This window comes from Mirounga leonina, unplaced genomic scaffold (assembly GCF_011800145.1).
Source record: "Mirounga leonina isolate KUSES-001 unplaced genomic scaffold, KU_Mleo_1.0 Mir_174, whole genome shotgun sequence".
Classification (NCBI taxonomy): domain Eukaryota; kingdom Metazoa; phylum Chordata; class Mammalia; order Carnivora; family Phocidae; genus Mirounga; species Mirounga leonina.
In genome coordinates this window covers 28264382-28284837 of record NW_023270451.1, presented here as the reverse complement: position 1 = coordinate 28284837, position 20456 = coordinate 28264382, and the positions used below count along the sequence as shown (strand labels likewise).

At 33.1% G+C, this 20456-nt stretch overlaps 1 protein-coding gene across 8 annotated transcripts in view; it reads right to left on the bottom strand.

Moving 5' to 3' along the window:
• PHF14 (PHD finger protein 14) overlaps positions 1-20456 on the bottom strand; it is a 221562-nt gene that overhangs the window by 119867 nt on the left and 81239 nt on the right. For 5 of the 8 annotated variants that reach the window (XM_035020638.1, XM_035020639.1, XM_035020640.1 and 2 more), the window contains exons 15-16: positions 8123-8173; positions 7876-7997 (exon numbers count right to left, since the gene is read on the bottom strand). In XM_035020638.1, the coding sequence (XP_034876529.1) occupies positions 7876-7997; positions 8123-8173 (173 nt within the window). Of the gene's footprint in view, positions 1-5888; positions 5969-6596; positions 7293-7875; positions 7998-8122; positions 8174-13375; positions 13860-20456 lie in introns of those variants that run through there. The other 3 variants (XM_035020644.1, XM_035020643.1, XM_035020646.1) reach the window with 3 other exon arrangements.

The following is a 20456-nucleotide window of genomic DNA, read 5'->3' as shown; positions in this document are numbered from 1 at the left end:
CGACTGAGCCACCGAAGCGCCCAAAAAGGGCCCACATTTAAAAAGCCAACTGATTTTTTAAAAAAATTTCATTGTTATGTTAATCACCATACATTACATCATTAGTTTTTGATGTAGTGATCCATGATTCACTGTTTGTGCGTAACACCCAGTGCTCCATGCAGAACGCGCCCTCTTTAATACCCATCACCAGGCTAACCCATCCTCCCACCCCGCTCCCCTCTAGAACCCTCAGTTTGTTTTTCAGAGTCCATCATCTCTCATGGGCCAACTGATTTTTAACAGGGACACCAAAACAACTTAATGTAGAAAGCCAAGCATTCTCAATAGATGGTGCTGGAAAACTGGAAACCCACGTGAGTTAATAAATAAATCTTCCTTAACTCTACCTGAGATCACAAACAAAAAGTAATTTCAAATGGATCACATATCTCAATATGAAAGTTAAAGTTATAAAGCTTCTAGAAGAAAATGAAGGTGACAATCTTTGTAACCTGGACCTAGGCAAAGGATTCTTAGATAGGAAACAAAAGCAATAATCATAAAAGAAAAAGGTGCTTAATTGGACTTCAGCAAAATTAGTAGCTTCTGCTCTTTAAACGATACCATTAAAGACATGAATAGGCAAGCCATGAATAAGGAGAATATGTTTAAAAACATTTATTTATAAAAGGACTTACATCCAAAATATATTAAAAACTCCTACAACTCAATACTAAACATATAACCCAATCTTTAAAAAAAAAAAAAATGGGCAAAAGAATTAGTTCTCAAAGACATGCAAATAGCCAGAGAGTGCATGAAAATGTACTCAACATCCCTGTATATGATATAATATATATATATATATAACAGAGTAATGTAAATTAAAATCACAGTGGGATACCCTCACATACCCATTAAAACAGCTGATATCAAATAAAAACTAAACATATCATTTACATGAAATTCTACAAGAGGCAAAACTAACATAAGGTTGAAAAGAATAGCAAAATGAGTGCCTTTGAGAAGACTGATTGCGGAAGGGCACAGCTTCTTGGAATTGATGAAAATGTCCCGGATCTTATTAGAAATGGGAGTTTCATGAGTGCATACTTTTCTGGAAAACTATCAATTTATTCACCTAACATTTATGCATTTCATTGTATGTAAGTTATTACCACCCTCCAAACACACATAAACAACACTAGTGAACTTAGCAGATTTAATTTTTGTAGTTGTTTGGGTTGGCAATTCTGAAACTACTTCCTGTATATTCTAAACTGAAGCAAACAGAGAACTACTGGGCATGATATTTTTAAATAAATTTTAATAAATGGAAACAGTATTTCCATGAAACTGTTTAAGCTTGTTTCATCATTTCATTATTATGTTAGAATTTACAATTTTAGGGACACTGAATTGTTGTTTGTCTATGTAGTTGACATAGTCTAGATTTTAAAACACTGAAACAAAACATGTATGATTGAGTTTCTATTTAGAGATAGCCATTTTTTTACTTTTAATTTTCTGTTATCTGCATCCAAATAACTAACATTGTATTTCATCAAAACCATCTACTTTTAAGACAAGGATAATGTATTTTAAAACTTTTTTTCCTACTTATCTTTAATAACAAGGGAAAGAAAAACATCTTTGTAAATCAGACTGATTTCTTTATACATTCCAGCATTATTCATATATTAAATTAAATATTGTCATTCTTAGTTTTATGCCTAGTGTTAAGCTTATCCAATTAAGTAGCTTTTTAAAAGTTAATACAATTAAACCAAGTTTTCAAGAATAAATTAAGCTTTCAAAACTAAAGATGACCTCATAAAGTAGTATCTTTTTTAAAGACATCAAAAGGTTAAAAATCAACTGTGTGTTAAACAAAATGGAAATTTATTCTCAAAACAGGGACATAATTAATTATGTTAAACACCCCAGAATACAGCAGAAATAGGTGTTCTTAATTTTACTGAATTTTAATTTTGCTTAAGTATTAGATGATGTTATTATTCACTAATCATACCAGAATTTCCATGAAAAGCAACTGTTTCTATAATTGTTACTAAAATTATATATAAAAATTTAAAAGGACAGTTAAAAATCTAAGCAGATAAAATTTCAAAGAGGTCATAATTATGTTCCTTTGTTTACATTTTCAAATAATTCCTAAGGCTTCATCAGTTTGGATTTAGAATCCCAGACATTTCTTCCCTTTTGATGTGAACCCTATTAAAGGAGTTAAGCAGCATATTTCTTCAGGCTATGAGTTACAGGAAGTCCATACGTCTTCTGAGAAATCTTGATAGGTTGCTCTACTTTGTTTTTTATATTAAATCTAACATAAAAACTAGTAAGATTTAATATCTTGGCAATGATTCCTTAATGCAACTTCCTACAAAGTGTGTAAGCCACTAACCACCATGATTGGCAGGGGAGGGGGGTGAGGGTTCAGTAACTTGGAGCGAGAATGTAAAGCTGTACGAGGTTACGTGAAACAGACTATGGCCTTCAAGATGGTTATACTTTCAAGAGAGAAAAGCCAAGTTAAACATGTACCAGAAAGAGTAGCAGCCAAACTTGAAGAAAGATATATCACAAAGCTATAAGCGTGACATGAGGATACATTTTACCACACATATCTGAAAGAAATAATTAAAATTCAAGCTTTGGAAGTAGTCCTTTAGAATAAAGTAATTTTATAGTACTAACTACCCACTGACTCAGGAATACAAGACAAAACAAAATAAAACAAAAACCTAAAACCTATCCTTGAAATTGCTGGTAGAGACAAAGAATAAAAACAGAAGTTTGTCCAGAAATGTCTTTGTACAGGGAATGTCTGTTTTTCATACATTGAAAGTTATCAGAAGACATAAATAATTTTAAAACTTGTAGTTGTTTCCAGGTTTTAATTTATAATTATCCAAATAATACAAACACCATCACTTACAATCATGATATTCCTATATGAGTATACGAATTTTATCAAGAATGATTATTATGTGATAAACTGCACAAGAAACAGTAAATTAACATGTGTGTAATCAAAATAACTCATTCTATTTGTTGTAAAAAAGATACCAATTGCAATTTTAACTGCTTTAAAAAAAATAACGCTAGGTTTCATTTAAAAAAAATTTTTTTTAAAGATTTATTTATTTTAGAGAGAGTGCACATGTGGGGGATTGGGGGCAAGGAGCAGAAGGAGAGGGAGAGAGAAACTCAAGCGGACTCTATGCTGAGCATGGAGCCAGACATGACACAGGGCTCAATCCCACAAACCATGAGATCAGGACCTAAGCCAAAACCAAGAGTCAGATGATCAACCACTGGGGCGCCCCTCACTTTTTAAAGAAATTTAAAACAATCCATTTTTAGTGATCTGATGTTCTATGAGTATAGTAACAAGTTATAACTAATCTTAGCTTTACTATCTAGTCTAATAAAATCTCTGCAAGAAAACAACCGTTCAACTATGACACAGGTAATCTAATAAGCCTCCACACGTTGGAACAAAATGGGTAATTAAAAAAAAAAAAAAAAAAACCTGAGTAATCAAAGAGACTAATATCTGAAATAAAAATCTGATAAATATGAATTTTTGCTGGTGGTCCTAACAGCTTATGATACAATCAAATTTAGTTAAGAGGGAAGCACTCGGAAGCCAGATGTTTAAAATGTGAAATAAATAAAAGTGCCAATAATATTGTTAAGAGAACAAACAGACATCCTAATCTTATAACCAAAGTGATTCAGTATCTATATAATTTGCCATATACTCAAATAAGGAGGAGAATACAGTAAGCATTTAATAGTGTGGACTTAGCTATAAAAGTAAAATAGCTTCATAGATCATTTCCTACACTCAATGCTTCTGAGTAAAGGACACAATACAAAATAAAATTAAAGATACTATTTAAGGAGACCGATGGGATTCTAGGGTTTTTTTTTAGTTTAGGAAAACTTTTTTCTCTCTCCTATCTCCCATTAAGTAATAAAATGTGTCACACTGAGTTTACACAGTTAAACTAAAATTTGAGGTCTAAAAGTTTGGTCTTATTCCTAATCTGATAGCTTGATAAAGACTTAGAAGAAAGGCACAGCGACATCTAAAAATTTATCTTTTGCAAATCAAATATGATCAAGGAGAGAGATCACTTCATTTGTTTGTTACATTGATGTATCAACTAACTAATCTCAAGATCTGTAGTTCCTATTTCTTTACCTTTTACACAGAAAAAATTCATCCCCTATTTTTTAGTGACATAAAAGCAATTTTCCTTTATTAAGCCTTCTAAACAGGGCGCCTGGGTGGCTCAGTTGCTTAAGCCTTCTAAACATCTTCATCAAATACTTGTATTTAATGACCAATTTGTTCTAGGAATAAATTATAACAGTAAAAGGTTTTTTTTTATTAATTCAGCAAAGAATGATCAGTCATTACTTATACGAAGTAGTCATTCATTTACCAAGCATTTACTGAGTATTAATTGTTCCAGGAACTGTGGAAACAAAAACCAGTAATATATCACTACATGGCCATATCTACCTCAAACAAAGAACATCCATCACAAAGAGATAAATACCTAAAAAGACTTCAAAATAGAGTTTCAATTTGGCCTTTAGCATTAAGAAATATGCATTTTTAATTGGAGATTTCCCACATAATTTTTAATTAAATTTCAAAAGCAGATGCAAAATGGAAGGACTATTTTTTAAAAATTTGTAAGATACTGTAAACCATCTTTCTATTTAGGACCTTGATTCCTGTCAGATTTCCCATGTCTAGTGGAAATCGTTGAGTCTAATCATTTTAGAGAACATGTTTCAACAAATTCAACAAAAACAGGGCATGCACATTCTCTGAAAGGCAAAAATAAGCGTGTATTATTACTAAAACATGTTTACCAATTGGAATCCTTACTTTGGAGCCCACATACATGCATCCTTTGTATGACTAAATAATACCACTACCCTACTATTTTACATGGAAAAATATCTATCACTCAGTAGTTACTCATTTAAGTCCCTAATGGAACAGAGTGTAATTTTGGTCATGTACAATAAAGAGAAAAACTGAGACACAGAAATGCTAAATTACTTGCCGAAGACCTGAGAAAAACTTAGAGGCAAACCAAAAATGACAGCTGGAACCCAGTATCACAGTTAACGTATTAAAGGAAGTCAATTTCCCAATGATATTAAAAAACTACACGTGTAAATTCACATATACACATATACAGATAACTGAAAAAGCCAGGAAAATAACTAGGAAGGATTTTTTTTATATAGCCTGAATTACATAGAGAAGTGTGGTTTCAAAATCAAAGCTACTGAACAGCAGGTTCTAGTGGGTCACACACATTAGTTCAAAGGAACTTGAGAAAATATAGTATATTCAGTAAAATACTAAATTACCACCGAAGAAGTTTATAAGAGAACCTAACAGACATACATAATAAGTATAATGTATCTCTGACTAAGCACTGAAATATATCTTTAGGAAAAATAAAGTCTACTTTAAAATGTCTTAAAATTAAAGTTAAAAAATAGCATGTGTACATAGTATTTAAAATGCAACTTAATCATGAAAGTGTAGACTTTGGGGGGGTGATTTGCAAACAATAATGGTGCCAATTACAAAATAAAAGAGATGTTAGAGGAAATGGCCAATATTAACTTATGAGACTGCCTTTTTAAACACATGAAATTCTACATAAAAAAAAAAATTCTTCTTTAACCCAAGAGCAATAGTGCTTAAACTGAATATGTATTTTTTTACAGAAGAATCACATTATAACCATAAAACATTTTATGGCATTGCTTTATATCCAACTTATTTTATCCTCAAAAACATTAATATATATTTATAAAACATTTAATTCCCTCTTCATTACCTCTTTAAAACCTTTGCAGAAAATCTGTGATGTTGTCTTCTTAAGGCAAAACCAAGGAAGACTTTGTATATTCATCATTTCTAGAGTAACAAAAATATCTTTACCTTCTGGAAGACTTTCCACAAAATCCCAGACACTGGCACGTTATAATAATGCAATTAGGAATGGAAATTTTATAACAGAAATTAATTAAATAAATGATAGGAAAGGCTAATACTACTTTAAAAATCTCATCAAGAATCGAAGAAAGATTGTACCTACTTTTTTTTAATGACAAAATAATGATGTGTTGGAGATGCTCTTGTTATAGTTTTAAAATAAAAATTGAACTTATGTCCAAGGTTCTTTGAAATATATGACCAAGCAAATAAAATAAATAAATAGAAACCGGGTAAAAATGTATAGGTCCTACACCAAAACTGTCACGAATCAGCTTCCTATCTTGAAAAAATAAGTAAGAGGATTGATATTTACATAGTTTCAAATAATTAAAGAGAAAATAACCAGTTCTCTAAGTTTTTAACTACTGTTTCAAATTGATCATGTCCCATGATGCAACCCTCAGCCCCAAGGGGATTTCCTTTAGATTGAATTTTTGTTTATTATATAAGACTGTTTTATGGGGTTTTTTCTTTTATTTATTTTTATTGTTTTATGTATTCCATCATGTTATGCTTATGGTTGGGATTTTTTTTTTTTTTTTTTACATAAAGAAAATTGTACTGTGGTCAGAATTATTCATGTGTATCTTCTGATACAGGAACTACTCTATCCTAAATTTAAATGAGTTTCATCTCCAGGAGAGCTCTCATGACATTCTATATGTATTACTTCAGAGAACACTGACCAAACATGATAGACCTTCTTAACTTTGTGGAAGCACTTTGTATTTCTTCACTGGAATTTTTATTTTCTCCTTATTTTCTTTAATGATAGTATAAAAAACTCATAAAATTTAAAACTGCACGCCTTTATTTGATGAATTAAAACAAATAGAAATTAGTTTTTAATGACAAATAAATGACATCATTTTGGAAGCAAATATTTAACATCATTTAACAGTGCTAATATACCTTTTAACAACTCACTCTTTTTGAAACATTTAATTTCTGTGCCCTCAGTTAATTTCACGGCTTTATCAAAAGACAATTTTTGAAAGAAATCAGAAATGGTTTCCTTAACATACTAAAAGACTATGTGTCACTGTCCTTTGAAAGAATGATACTACTTTTAAATTAGATCTCCTTTTGCTGCTCACCCACTTCACCCATTCTCCATCTCACCCAGGGCTTTGAATAATTTCTTCATCTCAGCAAAAGAGGCAAAGGCTAAAATTAGCAGTCTCTGGACCCTCAGGAATAGCCACTGTGCAACATCAGCTGAGATTCCTGATTAGCATTATGTCTGATAAAAAAAAAAAAAAAAGTACCAAAGCAAAACAAAGAAACAAAGAAGAAAACAAAACAAAAAAACAAAATCTATCTAGGCCATCTTTTCACCTTTCTTTATTTCATGAGAGAAGCATTTAACACATTCGTTTTGATAAATGGTAAGGAAGTGCTAATGAAGCTCTTGTCATTAAAAAAGAATCCTTCTTATCATTATTACTAATAAACTTCAACTTTTATAATATGTAACAAGTTAGTAACTGTATTGTTTTATGAAATAAAATAATAATCTTCGCACAAAGATCAAATTATTTTTGTGGCCTCTACATACAGAGCATTACCAACTGCTCTTGTCAAGAGAAAATTGTTTCTTGTGTTCAAAATCCAGATTATCACTCTTAATTACACCTACAGCCAGAGAATAACCATGTGTGGCAGGTTAATAAGTGGATGAAATCTGTTTCTGAACTATTTCCACTAAATAAGATTTTAAGAAAGGTCCTATACTGTGATTTTTTTCCCCCATTATATCTGTGATGAGAAAATGATGAAGATGGAACCTTAATCCCCTAAAGACAAAGTCTCAGCATGCAATTTACCTGACAAGATTTTCATTGTCTCCAGTTCCCTTGCAAGTTGCACATTCAGTTCGCAAATCTTCAGCCTTAGGCTTCTTTTGTAACGCAGACTGCCTTTGCCTTCTCTCTCTAGGAATTCTTTCCTGCCATACAAAGGAAAAAAACCAAAACATAAAACAAAATCAGGATATGAGGAAAAAAGAAGTAATTTAAACAAGAAAGTTTCTCCAAGTTTAGACTGTGTAAAAAATGCTTAACTTATTCCAACCTCATGTTTTTCTTCCTCAGGAATGAAGCTTCGCTTTCGTCCTCTGGTTCTCTAAGAAAAAAAAAAATTCCACAAAAATATCTAATGTGTAATTAATAATAAAAATAAATATTCTCTGTTTAATGTTACTGCTAAACTTAAGCACTTGGAAAATTAGTATTTCTAATTAATACTGTATTGCTCTAGTGCACTATGTTACAATTTATGTCACAAGAGATAAAAACATGACAAATTAAATGCACTTTATAAGCGCTTTACTTTTAAATTACACAACTGCCCGATAGGAAAAGTAAGTTCTTCAAAATCAGCTGGAATGACTTCTCAACACTTCACACATGTCACACAATTATGATTTATCCAAAGCATTTAAACTTTCATAACTTATATGACTTCTATAGCCAAAATGCTAAACCTGGACTCATACTACTTCTAGTACTCCTGTGTGTGTGTGTGTAGAGTATATACATGTTTGTATAACATAACCAATTTTTAACTTCCATCAAAAAGTGGGAGTAAAAGATCTCAGATGTCCCCAAATCCTAAATGAAATAAAACTAAAACTCGGGTTCCACGCTGGGCATGGAACTGACTTAAAAAAAAAAAAGAAAGAAAGAAGAAAAAAAACAAAAAAACAAAACCTAACTAAAACATGGTATAAATGACTTATTTTACACTATTTAGTCGAAATTTTACATCCTATATATCAGAACACATTTATCATTAAAATGATGACATCTAAATGTTAAAAGTAATAAAAATACAATAGTATTTGCATACAATATGTTCAAAATCTCCACCCACATTGCATAGCCTCTGTAGATTTATAATCCGTGTGTGCAGACCATAGTTCTTTAGAGACTGAAAGAGAAAGGAGGCACCATTCCCACAAATTCTTTTGTCTGACTGCTAAGATCAAGGAACATTCCCAAACAATCCTAAACAGAATTGATGTCCAGTACAAGTACCCTGATGTTTTCCTAAATTTCTGTCATTTCAACTCTTAATAATATTGACTCCCTTGTTATTTAATACCATGGCTAATTGCATACTGTTTAATCTGCCCAAAGATAACCAACAGTTGACTAAATTAGTCATTCAAAAGAAGTAATTTTAGGGGCGCCTGGGTGGCTCAGTTGGTTAAGCGACTGCCTTCGGCTCAGGTCATGATCCTGGAGTCCCTGGATCGAGTCCCGCATCGGGCTCCCTGCTGGGCGGGGAGTCTGCTTCTCCCTCTGACCCTCCCCCCTCTCATGTGCTTGCTGTCTCTCATTCTCTCTCTCTCAAATAAATAAATAAAATCTTAAAAAAAAAAAAAAAAGAAGTAATTTTATAAACTATGTCTTCATTTACATTTGTATTGCTAATCAGTATGTTCTAATTACATTATGGAATAAGTTGGAATAAGTAAGACTATATCCAGGAAACGGCTTTAAATGCAGGCCCTACATATGGCTATTCTTACTTCTAAAAAACAACACTGAGCCTTGCTCTTCAAAATATCAATCATAGCTCATAAGCACTGGCATGCCCTGGGAGTTTGTCGGAAACATCGAAGCTCATGCTCACTTCACCGTAATGAATTAGAATCTGCCTTTTAACAAGATCTGCAAGTAAATTATACACACATTAAAGTCTGAGAACATCAGTGTAGAAGAGTCCTTAATACTGACAACACTTATCCAAGTTCTACCTAAAACCTTTAGGCTAGCTCTTTACATATTCATCTTTCCTCTCTGTGACATTCCTGTCCTTTATGCTTCAACTTCTGTCCTCCGACACAATTCATCATAAAACTGGTAAGAACCATGCCATATTCATCATTCTATACCCAATTAATCTTTTTTTTTTTTTAAAGATTTTATTTATTTATTTGAGAGAGAGAGAATGAGAGACAGAGAGCATGAGAGGGAAGAGGGCAGAGGGAGAAGCAGACCCCCTGCTGAGCAGGGAGCCTGATGTGGGACTCGATCCCGGGACTCCAGGATCATGACCTGAGTCAAAGGCAGTCGCTTAACCAACTGAGCCACCCAGGCACCCTATACCCAATTAATCTTAATACAGTATGTATTACATAAAAGCTCAATAAATTTGTTTTAATAAAATAGTAAGTGGTTAGATTAAAACTCATAAATAATTACACTAGAGAATGCAAATGATAAAAGAGTCGACAAAATGGATAAATTACTGTTCCCTTTGCCAGTAATCTATTTTTCAATTTGCATAATTTATGCATAAGGGCATTTCAGTCAGGTGATCCAAATAACTGATATCAAAGGGAAAATATTCAGGGCATCTGGCTGGCTCAGTTGGAAGAGCATGTGACTCTTGATCTTGGGGTCATTAGTTCGCCCCCATGTTGGGTGCAGAAGTTACTTAAATAAAACTTTATAGAAAAAGGGGGGGAATATTGAAATGACTCATTTCAGTTCTATAAACATCTAAGAATGCTCAAAAGGCCTCACACATTTTCATATTTCTCTTCATTCAACGCATCTTTAGGTAATGAAGTAGCAATTCAGTTTACTACTTTATTTAGTAATAAACTACTATTACTAGTTGGGTGGTTTTTTTTTTTACAGAAGTCAACTACTACTAGTTTTTTTAAATTATCTAACCATTGAATTTTTGAAGTACATATATTAATTTTTGAACTACTTTATCTAGTAGCAAAGTACTATTAATTTTTGAATCATCTAATCATTGAATTAATTTTTGAAATAGATGTGAATGCTCTAAGTTCATGTTCTCAATTCTTTTGAAGATATACAATAATTTACCATTTCTTTATTGGGGGAGGAGGGAGAAGGAGAGAGGGAGAGAGGAGGGACAGAGGGAGAGAGAGAATCTTAATCTTAAGTAGGCACCATGCCCAGCAAGGAGCCTGACGCGGGGCTCAATCTCACAACCCTGAGATCATGACCTGAGCTGACATCTAGAGTCAGATGCTTAACTGACTGAGCCACTCAGGCACCCCAATAATCTACCATTTCTTATTAATACTTTAAACCTTTAAACCTCTGGTATGATTCCATCAATTCGAAGTTTCTAATATCTATACCGAAATTAGTATCATACAGCATAATGCCAATAAGTGACAATGACAGTTACATTTCTCTATAAATTTCTTCTATGTATGTCTTATTAAAGTGCTATTTTTAAAGTGAATATATTTATAATTATCTAAAACAGTCATTTTCAATTAAGTACATTTATTATCAAATGATAATCATTGATGTATTCCTGTGGTAATTTTAAATGACTAAACAATTTCCAGCCAGAAAAACAGAAGTGTTAAAAGCAATATGAAATTATAGCATCTTGGAGTTCTGAAAAAGCAGTCCAATGAAGTGACCTAATTATCACACAGCTGGTAACTGACAGAAGTAAACTGCAAACCCAGGTATCTCAACTCTGAATTCAGTGATTTTTCTTCCCTGCCAAATCCAAGGTTAATAGTATAATGCAAGTAGAGATGAGTAAAATTATTACGAGAAAGCAAATCTCTTATTCTGACTTGAATACTTAAATAAACTCTAACACTGTGATGCCTAAAGGAAGAATTCTTCTATTCTGAAACAAGTAGAGACTTTTACCCAATGAAGAGGAGACCTCAATACCTTAAATTGACACTATATTCTACCCAGTTTGGTATTTTATACAGTACAGTGACTAACATGATCCATTACCAAAGTAAATTACAGCAAGCATCTTCTTTGGCATTTACCATACCAGTAATATTTCCAAAGGAAAAAAAAAAAAAAAGGAAAGAAAAGAAAAAAAGAGGATTTAATCCAAACACAACTTTTCATAAATACCAAGTCCTCCAACCAGGAAAATACTGACAGTTCTGGGTTTTCTTTCCTTTTTTTTTTTTCTTCCTAGTTTTAATAACGTGGCAGCAACTGTAAGTATGAGACTTCATGACTGCCTATAATCGCAATAGACAAGATATCTTAAACACGGTGTCCCTGAAAGAATTCGAAAATGTTAAGAAGAATTAAAAGAAGGAAGAAATTATGCAAAAAGGAGTAACAAAAACGTTTGGCTCATCCAACAAAATTCAATTATCCAAAAGCTTGCCCCATCTTAGATATATAGAAGTATTCATAACTGGGTGGTCATTTCATGATATACATGAGGCTGACACTATTTTAGAAGCAAAAAAATAAAGCAGCAGGGTAAAAATAGCATGTGGAAAAGGAAGAATTTTATTTATCAAGTATATGTTTTAGAACTTAACACAAATGTATTACCTCTAAGTTCCAAATGACTGAGGGTTCAATTGCAAATTGTGCTTTCTTTTGTAATTATTAAGGTATTAAGAGTGAATGAAAATTTGAAACTCGCTCCAAAACTTGACATGTTTCTATTTTTTTTCTGTGTTATTTTGTAAGAATTTTATTCGCCTAAGGAACAAGAACAATCTGTGCTGCATAGATCACCTGGCTCTTTATCTGCCTATGGTACATTTTCTTGAAAACAGAAGGTGATAAAATATCCACAAAGACAGTAGCATGGTATTACAGACAATGTATATAAGTTAAAAAGGAATAAAGTATTTTAGCTATCATCACTTTAATAGTTTATTCATCTGAAACAAATAATTAAATGTTTCAGTAACTTTACTCTTTTGGACTAGAAAACCTGTAACAAATTTTAATTAATTCTTTAGCGCTGGGGTTATTTTAATTTATGATGAAGTTAGATGCATGATGATTTTCTCAAGGTTGGACTGATTCATTTGACAAATGAACTAAATTTAAAACTAAAAAACAGTGCCTCAACATCTTTGATATCACTAAGATGGCTTTCACATATTCATTGTGTACTGTTTTCCCTAAATTTAAAATGGATTTTTTTTATGACAGTTAATAAATAAGCTGTATGTGGTTACAAGAAACATAAGGAATGCCTCCCAATGTAATTTCTATACAAAAAGACAAATGTTTCTTCATGAACAAAATTCCAAATTCAATGTTAATTAGGACAATTAGGTCAAACCTTGAAAACCTCTGTCAAGCTAAAATTCAGATTTATGCCGAGGAATAAATGCCAACAGCTGTGTGGCAGTTACACAAAAATCCTTCAACATATTTTTAATTTTTCAACATAAGTTTATATAATATAAAATTCCTTAAAAAAAACAAGTATATGTTTTCCAATTATAAAACAATATATTGAACACAGTCATATATTAAAACTCATAAAATATTTAAAATAAAATGTACATATAAACAATCTGAATAAAGCACCATCTGTTTTTATTGGCTACTGGCATATAACAGATGGAATGGTGATCACCAAAAGTGATAGTATAAATTAAATTGACAAGAAAGGAAAACAAACAGGGTTAGGAAAATATGTTGAAGAATAAAATAATGACCAATTTTTCTTAACACTCTAAATTAAAATAACCACAAACCTAAAAGTAGAAAACAAATTATACATTTTATAAATTAATAAACATTCCTATAAAACCCTTCTCAAGAATAATGATATATTCAAAATAAGTAAAATCCTGAAGCTTTGCCTATTATTTGTTCTCCTTATTCCACACTTGAGGAAGTAAATAAAAACGACAGATTTCCAAGGGGCAAAAAGCACAGCAGGAGCCTTTAGGCTCTGAATAGTAGTATTTGAGCTAAGGATACCCATAGTAGATCTCTTCCAAGTGAGCCAAAGTGAGTTAAATATAGTCCAGTTCACCACAAAAATTGCAAGGGTTTCTTCTAAGGATCTATAACAAACAGAGGTTACATAATCTGTTTAGTACCTCAGAGGTCACCTTGAGTCTAATAAGAGACTCAATAACTCTGATATCTAAAGCCTCCATATATAACCCTTTCTTCCCAGAACTGCAATAATTTATTTTTAAAAAGTATAAAGATAACAAGTAAGTTAAGAAACAATGCACATTAACCATTAGTCATTTCAATAGGGCTGAGTCCAAACATTTCTGTTTCCACTAAACTAGCATCAAAACTTATACATACATACACATACACACACACAAAACATATTCTAGTTTCTTGAAGTCTTAGGACTTAGGTTCTAACTTTGTTAAATAGGCCTCTGTTTTGCATGTGTAAAATTAGTTTAAAAACAAATGTAATGGAAGTAACATCTAGGATATTTGATTCTCTCTCAAATGAAGAAAGCCACTTGGAACAGGCTATTGACTTAATACTGTTAAGTCAGATGGAAAACAGTTTAACTGTGTGTTTAAGCCTTTTTTCAAATGATCTATAACAACAGGTGCATCCTGAAAGACAATATTGTTTTAGCCAAAGCTAGTAAAAGCTATTTTGACTTTTTATTGCATTATTTTCCAAAAAAAACGGAGATCTATAAAACAAAATAAAATGTATGAGATAGGAAAAAAGATGTACAACTTCAAAGAGAGTAGATGATGATGCATGTGTGTAAAGGACTATGAGAAGACAGGTCCCAATAAGTCCTTTGGCACTTGTATAAAAGATGAAGTCACTAGATAACATAAAGTGTAAAGAAAACGAAAAGAAAATCTGAAAGCTTTCAAGTTACATTAAAGTCATTAGAAAATATGCCAAAAAGTACAAACATCAATTTTAAAGTAACTTCAAAAGGGACACAGGTAAGCTAATTTATATTTTCTTCAAAAGTAATTACCTTGCATAAAAGCAAGTGAAAAGCTTCCACAGAAAAAATAATGCAGAGAAAATGTCTAAATAACAAGGTACTTACACAAAAGTATCCCGGGCTGCCTTTGAGTAATTCTATAGTTTCGTCAATGAAATATGATTAATATATTAGGAGAAAAGGACCAATTCCCTTCCTAACAATAAGGAGCTAGGAAAAAAGACTCTTCCAAAGTACACTAGCTTCAGATGTATAGCCATGGTGAAAGATGGAAAGAACTGAAATACTAAGTACCTGCTGTGAACCAAACCCTGTAGAAAGTAAAAGAAATATAGTAAACAGGACAGTTCCTATCCACATGGGAGTTCATGTCCATGAGTCTACAGATACCAAATAATTACATGAATAATTATTTATAAATATGGTATATTGCAACTAATGTGAAGCATAAAAATAAAATCATATAATACTCATATCTTTCAAAATCTAAACTACAGTCAAATTGTTCTTAAATTTAGGAGTAAGTCATTTTTAATACCATTAATAAGGATATAAAACTCAACATTCACCTTAAAGATGGGTATAGAGAAAATGCCTAACAAGAAAAAATTCTCAAAAAACACATCTAAATGGCAACTCTCAGGCAGAAATGGAAAAAAAAAAATCAGAATGGCAATAGGATGAAAGAATCAAGGATGGTAGCAAAAGCATTACTAAAATGACTAAATACAGGATCTAAGTAACATACTGGAATTTTAAGTGAAGGCAAGAGGTATGTGGGTAACTATGCTGCTCGATAATTGTGACAATAAAATGGCTATTAGACTAGGAATGTAAAGAAGGATCCATGACATACTGAGGTCAAAGGAATTGGAGTTTAGTCATGGTTATTTCACATACATCTTAAAATTAAAATTAAGTATTTGTTCATATAATCCTTTCTCTTTACCCAATTTTGGAAAACCCTTCACAAAATATCCCTCATAGTCATATAGCTTCAACTATTCCAAAGAACGAGGCAGCATGTTCCATAGTTAAGACAATTCTAATGGTTGGTCCCAGTTTTACTGTCTGAACTCAACCTAGCATTCAGGTAACAAGTATTTAAAAATAAACAGCCAGGTCTCTATTATGTAAAGGGTCTCTGTCCATTTATTAAGCTAACAACTACAAAAAAATTAATTCCAATTGTGATAAGGGCAGCAAAAGAAAATAGTGCTATGGCAATAATCTTTTTTTTTTTTAAGATTTTATTTATTTGAGAGGGAGGGAGGGGGAGAGAGAGAGAGGGAGAGGACGTGCGCGAACACACACATGAGCAGGGGGAGGGAGAAGGAGACTCCCCACTGAGCAGGGAGCCCTAGGCAGGGCTCGATCCCAGGACCCTGGGATCATGACTTGAGCCGAAGGCAGACGCCTAACAAACTGAGCTACCCAGGCACCCCAGCAATAATCTTTCAATTATTCCCCAGAGCATCTTTCTGGAATTTCATCATATTATCACATTAGGTTTATCTTGCTTAGTTCATACAAACTAAAATTAGGGATGAGGGCCATAATAATAGAGGATTACTTAAAGCTTTACAACAGATGTGTAATCTCGGTCATTTTTCATTTAAGAGTCCAACTTTTTGAAACATCATTTTAGCACTGTTACATGGCACAGATAAAAGAGAGGGAAAAGGGGCTGCATCATTTTTTTTCTTTTTTAAATATAATCAGTGTCATTAGCCAGCGAAGAAATACAAATCAGTCAAAATGAGATACAACTTTACGCCCACTAGGATTATTATATCAGAAGGACAGACAATAATAAATGTTGGTGAGTATGTAGAAAAACTTGGGTCCTCATACACCACTGCTGGTAGGTATAGAAAATTATATGTCCAGTTTAAAAACCAGTCTGGCAGTTTCTCAAATGCTAAAATGAGAGTTACTATAAGACCCAGCAATTCCATTCCTAGGTATACAACCAAGGTAAGTGAAAAACTCACGTTCACACAAAAGCTTGTACATGAATATTCACAGCAGCATGATTTTAACAGCCAAAAGGTAAAAAAGAAAAAACAGAAACAAACCCACAAATGTCCATCAAGTGACAGATGAATGGATGAATTTAAAAATCTGGTATAGCCATAAAATGGAGTATTATACAAAAATCAAAAGAAATGAAGTACTGACAGGGTGCCTGGGTGGCTCAGTCGTTAAGCATATGACTTCGGCTCAGGTCATGATCCCAGGGTCCTGGGATCGAGCCCCACATCGGGTTCCCTGCTCGGCAGGAAGCCTGCTTCTCCCTCTCCCACTACCCCTGCTTGTGTTCCTGCTCTCGCTATCTCTCTCTGTCAAATAAATAAATAAAATCTTAAAAAAAAAAAAAAGAAATGAAGTACTGATACATGCCATAACCTGAATAAATCCTGAAAATAATTATGCTAGGTGAAAAAAATCCAGTCATAAAATACTATGTATTATTCCATTTTAAAAAAGATTTTATTTATTTGAGAGAGAAAGAGAACATGCACACACAGAGGGAGAGGGAGAAGCAGACTCCTCGCTGAGTGGAGAGCCCAATGTGGGGCTAGATACCAGGACCCCGAGCTGAAGGCAGACAACTTAACCGACTGGGCCACCCAGGCATCCCTATATTATTCCATGTATATGGAATGTCCAAAATAGGCAAATATACAGTGACAGAAAGTAAATTAGTAGTTGCCAAGGCCTGAGGTTGGGAGAGTGGTGAATGGTGTCACTGCTAATGGGTATAGGGATTTTGGCAGGTATTTGAGGCGGGGCACGGCAATAAAAATGTTCTAAAATTGGTAATGGCTGTACAACTCTATGAATTGACTAAAACCCACTAAATTACACAACTTTAAATGAGTGAATTGCATGGTATGTGAATTGTATCTCAATAAAGCTGTTATAAAAAAAATCATTCATAAGTTGATCAAGTTAATTTTAATTGTAACAAACTTTAAAGAATAATGAACCAATTCTCCATTACCACATAAATGATTAATTTTTACATTTAACTTACACCTAAATAAAACTAAAATGCATTTCAAAATTATTTCAACATCCATCAGTATTGAAAAAACGTATTAAGCGCTATAAAATTCACCTACTGACTCTATATCATTTAATGATATAAAACATTTGAGTATGAATAAACTACTGTACTACTGGAACTTTCCAAAAATATGAAGGAATGTGTCATTCGTTTCCAACATACATGGCTTCAAGTAAAAAATATATAGTATTATAAATCATTGTCCCATTTTAATTTTAAATGTGAAAAGAAATGTACATGTTACTCTATATTAGTTTCTATTACTGCTATAACAAATTATCATAAACTCAGTGGCTTAAAACAAAACAAATGCACTCTTACAGTTCTGATATGGGTGCCACTGGGTTAAAATTAAGGTGCTGACAGGGCTGCCATTTCTTTCACAGGGCTCTAAGGGGAGAATCAGTTTACTTGCCTTTTCTATCTCCTAGAGGGTGCCAACATTCCTTTCTCATGGCCCCCTTCTTCCATCTTCCAAGGAAGCAATGCTGCATCATCTTTCTAACCCCTTGTCTGTAGTCACATCTCCCTCTTATTTACAACCTCTTCTTTTTAATGAGTCATTTTTTTTTTAAGATTTTATTTATTTATTTGAGAGAGAGAGAATGAGAGAGAGCACATGAGAGGGGAGGGTCAGAGGGAGAAGCAGACTCCCTGCCGAGCAGAGAGCCCTATGTGGGACTCGATCCAGGGACTCCAGGATCATGACCTGAGCCGAAGGCAGTCGCTTAACCAACTGAGCCACCCAGGCGCCCCTACAACCTCTTCTTTTAAAGGTACTTAAATGATTAGACTGGGCCCACATTGGACAACTCTGGTTAACCTTCCATCTCAAGGTCTATAACCTTAGTCATACCTGCAAAGTTCCTTTTGCTATATAAGAGAACATATTTACAGGTTCTGAGGATTAGGACATGGACATCTTTGGAGGGCCATTATTCCACTTACCACACTGTGGAAATCACTATATAGGTAGGAAATAAAATGTTACTTTGGGTTAAAATTCAGTAACATAAAGATATAAGGGATTTCACTCCTTCTCTATACTGTCAAGAGATTACTCCTTTCCCACCAGACACAGGAGGCCTATCCTCTGGAGAAAAATAACCAGACAGACTCTGGACAATGGATTATCAGGCACAGAGAAGGGAGCAGTGACGTAACAAACAGAAATCAGTAAGTTTACATGGAATTCTGCTCTCTGAACTGTGAGATCTTTAGCCCCCTTCTCCTCACCTGTCCAAGAGTCTGGCAGTCAAAATTATACCTACCAGTTAGGAGATGAGAGAATACTTCTACTGAATGGATGTGGAAAAAAACTACTGATACTGACATTTAAGATGTTCTCGAAGAAAAAGCCCCCAATCATAAAATCAGCCCTATAGGGAAAACAGCCTCACATAAATTTAATTACCATTAAATATATGAGTGCACATCTAAGGATCCCCAGTCATCTGAAAGCTTCGACATGAAAGAGACAAACATGAACAGAACTAGGAACCCAGAGGAAAGAGACAATGAAGGATTAAAAAAAAAAAATTGAGAAGTAATTACAATGAATATTCCTAAAGAGGTAAAAGAAGTTTTGCCATCATGAAATAAGAACATCTGTTATTAAAAAGAACAATGAAAGTACACATGCATCCCCAAATCAGAAATTTAGTAAAAGAGTTGGAATATAAAGTTGAGAAAATCTCCCAGAAGTAAAAAAAAAAAAAAAAAAAAGAACAATATGATAGAAAAAAATATTAGAGGGATGCCTGGGTGGCTCAGTCGGTTAACCATCTGCCTTCAGCTCAGGTCATGATCTCAGGGTCCTGGGATTGAGTCCCGCTTCTCCCTCTGTCTGCCTCCTCTGCCTGCCGCTCCCCTTTTCTTGTGCTCTAACATAAATAAACAAAATCTTAAAAAAAAAAAAAAAAAAAAAAAAATTAGAGAACTAATCTAGCAGCACCAAAATACAATTAGTAGAAGTTCCAGAAAAAGAGAACAGAAAAAAGATAAAAATTATCAAAGAAATAACAAAAATTAATTTCTCAGAACTACAATACATGAGTTTCTAGACAGAAAGGACTCACTAAGCTCCCAGAGATGAATAAAGATATACCACACCAAGCAAGGTCCTGAATTTTACCACTGAATACACTGGAAAAAAAGAAAATACTAAGAGTTTCAAGACAGATGATAAAATGAGTTTAAAAAGCAGAAAGCAATACTGACAGCCAGGAGTCAGTCAAGTGGTGCTTTAAAAAAAATGTAATATTTTATACACAACCGTATTATTAATGAGCATAAAAAACTAATTTTCAGACATGTAATATCTCAAAAATTTACCTCTCACTAACCTTTACTAAATAAATCATTGAAGAAGTTGTCCCATCAAGATAAGGAACTAAATGAAAAAAAAAAATTAAATGGAAGCAACAAAAAATTCCACCTATGAAAGTTTAAAAGGAAGTCCCATGATAATGATGAAGCAAAGTCCAAGGATGACATAGAAAAACCAGTTCAGATTAGAGCTGGAGGAGAAAGGGCTCTGGAGGAAATATTTAAGAAATTATTTGACCTGGCTGACTATATCAAAAACTGTGTATATAGGAAGGAAGGAAGGAAGGAAGGAAGGAAGGAAGGAAGGAAGGAAGG